This window comes from Cyprinodon variegatus, unplaced genomic scaffold (assembly GCF_000732505.1).
Source record: "Cyprinodon variegatus isolate N-32 unplaced genomic scaffold, C_variegatus-1.0 Scaffold284, whole genome shotgun sequence".
NCBI classification, from domain to species: Eukaryota; Metazoa; Chordata; class Actinopteri; order Cyprinodontiformes; family Cyprinodontidae; genus Cyprinodon; species Cyprinodon variegatus.
In genome coordinates, this window is record NW_015150737.1 from 430,935 (window position 1) to 435,901 (window position 4,967).

Consider the following 4,967-nt stretch of genomic DNA (forward strand, 5'->3'; position numbering starts at 1 on the left):
TGGCTAAATCTGTAAATGTGAGAGTAAGAAATAAAAATTTATTTTTTCATGGATAAAATTGTATGGGCTACGGAAGAGGATTAGGAGGACTGAAAAAAAAAGTTAACTGATTTTTAAATTTTACTTCAGTTTAGTATGGGAAAAAAGTCAGAATTCTAAAAAAAAAAGTCAGAATTCTGACTTTTTTCCTCAGAATTCTGACTTTTTCCTCAGAATTTTGACTTTCTTTCTCAGGATTCTGACTTTTTTTTTTAGAATTCTGACTTTCTTTCTCAGAATTCTGACTTTAATCTCAGAATTCTGACTTTTTCCCATACTAAACTGAAAAAAAATTAAAAAATCAGTTCAATATTTTTTTTTTGGCCCTAATCCTCTTCCGTAATAGGCTGTATAATAACAAAATTTAAATAAAGTTTCTATATTTTGTTTCTGCTTTCTTTTCTGTGTGATCGCTAAACCTTTAAAGTTGTGTTTTTAGATTAAGCATCTATCCTACTTATTCTTGAGAAATTTGGTTTGTATTTGAATCCCTATTATCATAAAAACATCAAACATCCTGTTCTCCATAGAAATTAAGATTTATTTACTACAAAAAAAATTAGCATGAAGATCAGAAATACAAAAAAATTGATCTATAATGTTTTGAGACGGATGGATTAAAACGTCTCACCCTCAGATTTATTGGTGCAACAATGAAATAAATTTTCCACTTGTCTGTAAATACAACATATTTAGAGACATTTTCTTCTTAAATAAAATCATGTTAATATAATACATGCTCTGTTTATCCCTCTTTTATTTGGTGCACTGCAAAAACAATCTAGAAAAAGATTTCTTTAATTAAGTGTATTTACCCTTAATTTCAGTAGGTAAATAAGAGGATTTGCCAATGTAATTAGTATTTTTACTCTTAAAATAAAATAGATAAAATGCACCTAAAATAAGACAATGCAATTATTTTGTTCTTATTTTAAATGTAAATTGTCTTGTTCCATTGGCAAAGTGTCTAACTTACCTCCTCAATCCAAGAAAAAATGAATTTATTTTAAGAAAAAAAATTACTTGTTAAGATTCAATTTTTTTGCAGTGTGGATAAAGTGGATCCAATGGATCATCTGCATCATTAAATTTGAAGAAAAGTTGCTGAATTTTATGGGCGTCTTAAATGAGCTGATAAGGGAGCAGCAGGCAGCCAGGATGCTGCAGAGTGAGAATCTGAGGTTAGAGAAGGAGAAGAGAGGCAGCTCTACCTGGACGTTTGTCTTGTCAGCCGGACCGACAGACCAGAGGAAGGAGGGAAGAGAATGAGGAAGAGGAGGAGGAGGAGGAGGAGGGGTGTGGAGAAAAAAAAGAAAGTGAAGAAGATAGATTACTGTGGTGAACCGCTTTCTGGAGATCCTCTGAGCTCTGCAGCAAAACCAAACCCCCTCCCTGCTTCAGCTGGACACGTCTAAAACCCTCCAGAACCGAGCTCTAAATATAGCAGCGGCATCAGCAGATGCGTGTCCAGCAGAGCGCGGGGGTGCAAAGTGCTGCTTGGGACAAATTAATAATTGAAAAGCGTTTAGACTGAAGACATCCAGACCAGGAGTCGCTCAGAAGCACCCAGAGGAACCGGGACGCGTTAGGGACCCTCTCTGCTTAAACCTCCATTTCCTTTGGGTAGTGAGGAGTTAATGAGGCATCTTGAAGCAATTGCCAAACTGTATTGATAATCTCACAGAATACTGACACCTGCTGGACATTTAAAAACACTACAGGCAGCTTCTTTGAAAGACTAAACTGAATCGATCATTTAAGCTATTGTAGGTTATATTGTATTATTTTTATGTTTAAATTGAAAATATCTTTGTCATTTTAAGATGCAGCCAATAAATAATGTAAACATCTATCATAACTTTAAAAATTTAGGGGAAAATGTGAATGAGGATACTTGTGGACTAGGATTTTAAATCATATTTTTAAAACAATAAATACAGTACAAACAGTAAAGAAACTAAGAGTTTATTGAAATTAACTTTAATTCAGATAAGCTGAGTGATGACTGAGAGGAAAAAGGACGACACGACGAGAAAATTAAAATTAAAATGTAACGGCTAAAACGTTCCTATTCCTTTTAGGCTCAAAAATTCTGGATTATTTTAATGATAAATCGTAAAAAGATGTGACTTTTTTTTTTTTTTGCAGATGCATCATGTTGACAGATACGTTTTTAAACACGGTTTATTGAGTCTGTTAGTTAGAAAACTCCTGTATCGGTCACATGACTTGAAACGACTTGTGCACCGACGCATCGAGGTTATTGGAAGGAACCATCTCTAACTTTGGCCTTTTTTCTGAGAAAAATTAGAAAAACTGTGAGAACTTCAATTCACAGCCAAAGACTAAAAGAGCCAACACATTATTTATTAAATGGAACATTTCCACTTGATATTTAATATCAAATTTATTTAAATCAAATTAATATTAATTCAGAACATGCTCTAAAATAGGTTGAAACAGAATCATTCATTTGAATCCGACTTCATTAAGTAAAAATGTTTAAATAATTTCTGTATCTCTTTAATTATTTGATATTCCTGATCTACAGTCCATCACTAACCAAACTGTCACTATGACTCAGCAAGTTTTAATGGATTGAACTGGACAGTGACCAAACATATCTACAGAAAGTTAAGTGGAAGGAAGACATTACCTCAAAACCATTCGTTTAAAAAAGTTGATTTAAAGGATTATTCTTCCATTAATAATTATTTCCAAAGTAAATATCTATTAATGATTTAAATATTACAATCATTCTGGATTGAATTAAACAATTCCATCAATTCAAATGGAATTTGTATTTATTTATATTAAGATATTTATTAAAAGCCGTGTTTATTTATTGGATTGTGGTTCTTATGCTCCTGAATATAAGATGTTTACTTAATTTAAGATATTTTAAAATAAATCTGATTCAGCTGAATATTAGAAAAAATGATCTCCATTGTCTCAACATAATAAAGGCCATCTGAGCTTTTTATCCATGTGTTTCCACCTGTTTCAGAAAGTTAAATGATCCTCTCTCTGTTCCCCTAAATGTTTATCAGGCCGTATTTATGTGGAACGGAGGGAGAACTTTTCCAGCTCCTTCAAGCAGACCAACCGTCCCTGAACCTCAGAGGAATGTCTCGGTGTTTATGGAGGAGTTTCCAGGAGGAGGCGGGTGTTGGTGAGGGTCAGAGGTGAGCTGGCATCAGAAACAGTTCAGGTTCAGCTCCCTTACCTCGATCTGTTTGTAGTCACAGATGGCTCTAATGGGCGTGGCCCCATCCAGCGGGCTCGCTGCGGTGCGGGGCCGGAGCTGGACCACCGTCTTGGCCCGTCCCACCAGGCTCGCCACCGTACTGCGGTACTCGATCAGCTGCTCCTTTTCTTCCTGCAGGAAGGACAGAAAGTTACATTTCAAACCGAGCCTGAAGGTGAGACGGATAAGACCCGACAAGGAGGAACGCTCTGGACCACCAGAGAGTGGATGAAAGCAGCTCCTCCCACCAATCACAGAGCTGAGGACACAGCGAGGCGCCATGATGGGCAACCAGCAGTCCAATACTGCAAAAAATCTAAATCTAGATAAGTCATTTTTTTCTTAAAATAACTGCATTTGTTCTTGAATTGAGGAGGTAAAAGAGACATTTATTTTTAAAAAATGGTAATTTTGACTTACATTAAGTCAAAAATATGTAAAACTACTAAATTATGAATGTATATTGACCTAATAAGGAATAGGACCTTAATTAAACCCATTTGAATAGAAATTTCACTTCATGCAGCTCTCTTCATATATATATATTTTTTTTATTTCATGCTTTTCTGGGCCCCCATGAAAACAGGGTGGCCCCCTCCTGGCCCCCTGGCACATTTGATCTAGAACCGCCACTGTTCACTTCACAATTAAGAAGAAAAAAAATAGAAAAGAAACATTTTTGAAAAGTTTGATATTCGTTTTTTTCTTGCTTTGTGTGTCAACTGTCACGGTTGCTAAGCGACAGAGCATATGGCGGTAAAAGCCGCTGAAGGCTAGTCCTGTTTGAATTCAAACTCTCCCTGTCTCCTTCGAAGGATCCAGTCCAGGTAAACCGCGTCCTTGGAAGACGCAGCCCATAAATTCGAACGCGGCCTCAGCGTCTGTATCAGGACGAGTCTTTCGGCCGTTAACCAACACACATTTAACTGCGAGTCCTTCGCCCTGACAGGTAGGATAACATTCCCTCATCCCCTGGCCTTGAGAAGAAGGTCATCAAATATTCATGGTGGAGAAACAACAGGAGAGTCAGGATGTGCTGTGAGATGGATGAAGACGAGAACCAGGAGGCAGCTAACAGGTCTGTGATAATTAGCTTTAAATTTACACCTTGGAGATTAATTTCACACCGAGAGACGAAGCGCTGCTGTCAGGAAAACAGCTGCGGGTCAAAGGTGGCGAGATTCATACAGACGTGAAGAAAAGCAGGTGAAATATGTCGGAGCAGAAGCTAAACAAGCATGGAGGAATCTAATTTCCTCTCTTTCTGGGCCGGAGGAATGGATAGATTGAAGTGTGACATTTTGAGGCGAGGAGGTACAAGGCTGTGAGAAATGGAGCGCAGCGAAACGCTAACTCCATTAACAGGGAATGGAAATTAACTTCTAGACACAAACACAAGCGAAGTGACAGATTTATCAAATCGGCGTCTGCACAATGTTTTTACCGAGGCGACAAGCTTTCAATCGATCAGTAAAAACCACAGGAATTTAAACAGGATCAGCTTCATTCAGCAGAGCATCAGCAGCTGCTCAGGTGTGTGTCAAAAAAACGCCAGGGCAGGACGACTGCTGCAGTCTGGGAATGGTTAGAACGCCTTTTAGGATTATTATTCTCAGGGTTCCTACAGCATAAGGCAAGTTAAATTCAAGACTTTTTAAGACTTTTTAATGCCACTTGAAAT

General features: G+C 37.3%; 1 protein-coding gene across 1 annotated transcript in view; it reads right to left on the reverse strand.

Moving 5' to 3' along the window:
- LOC107090174 (microtubule-actin cross-linking factor 1-like) overlaps nt 1-4,967 on the reverse strand; it is a 186,697-nt gene that overhangs the window by 147,197 nt on the left and 34,533 nt on the right. The window contains exons 16-17 of the mRNA XM_015383416.1: nt 3,266-3,418; nt 1,251-1,262 (exon numbers count right to left, since the gene is read on the reverse strand). Coding sequence (XP_015238902.1) covers nt 1,251-1,262; nt 3,266-3,418 — 165 coding nt within the window. The remainder of the gene's footprint in view (nt 1-1,250; nt 1,263-3,265; nt 3,419-4,967) is intronic.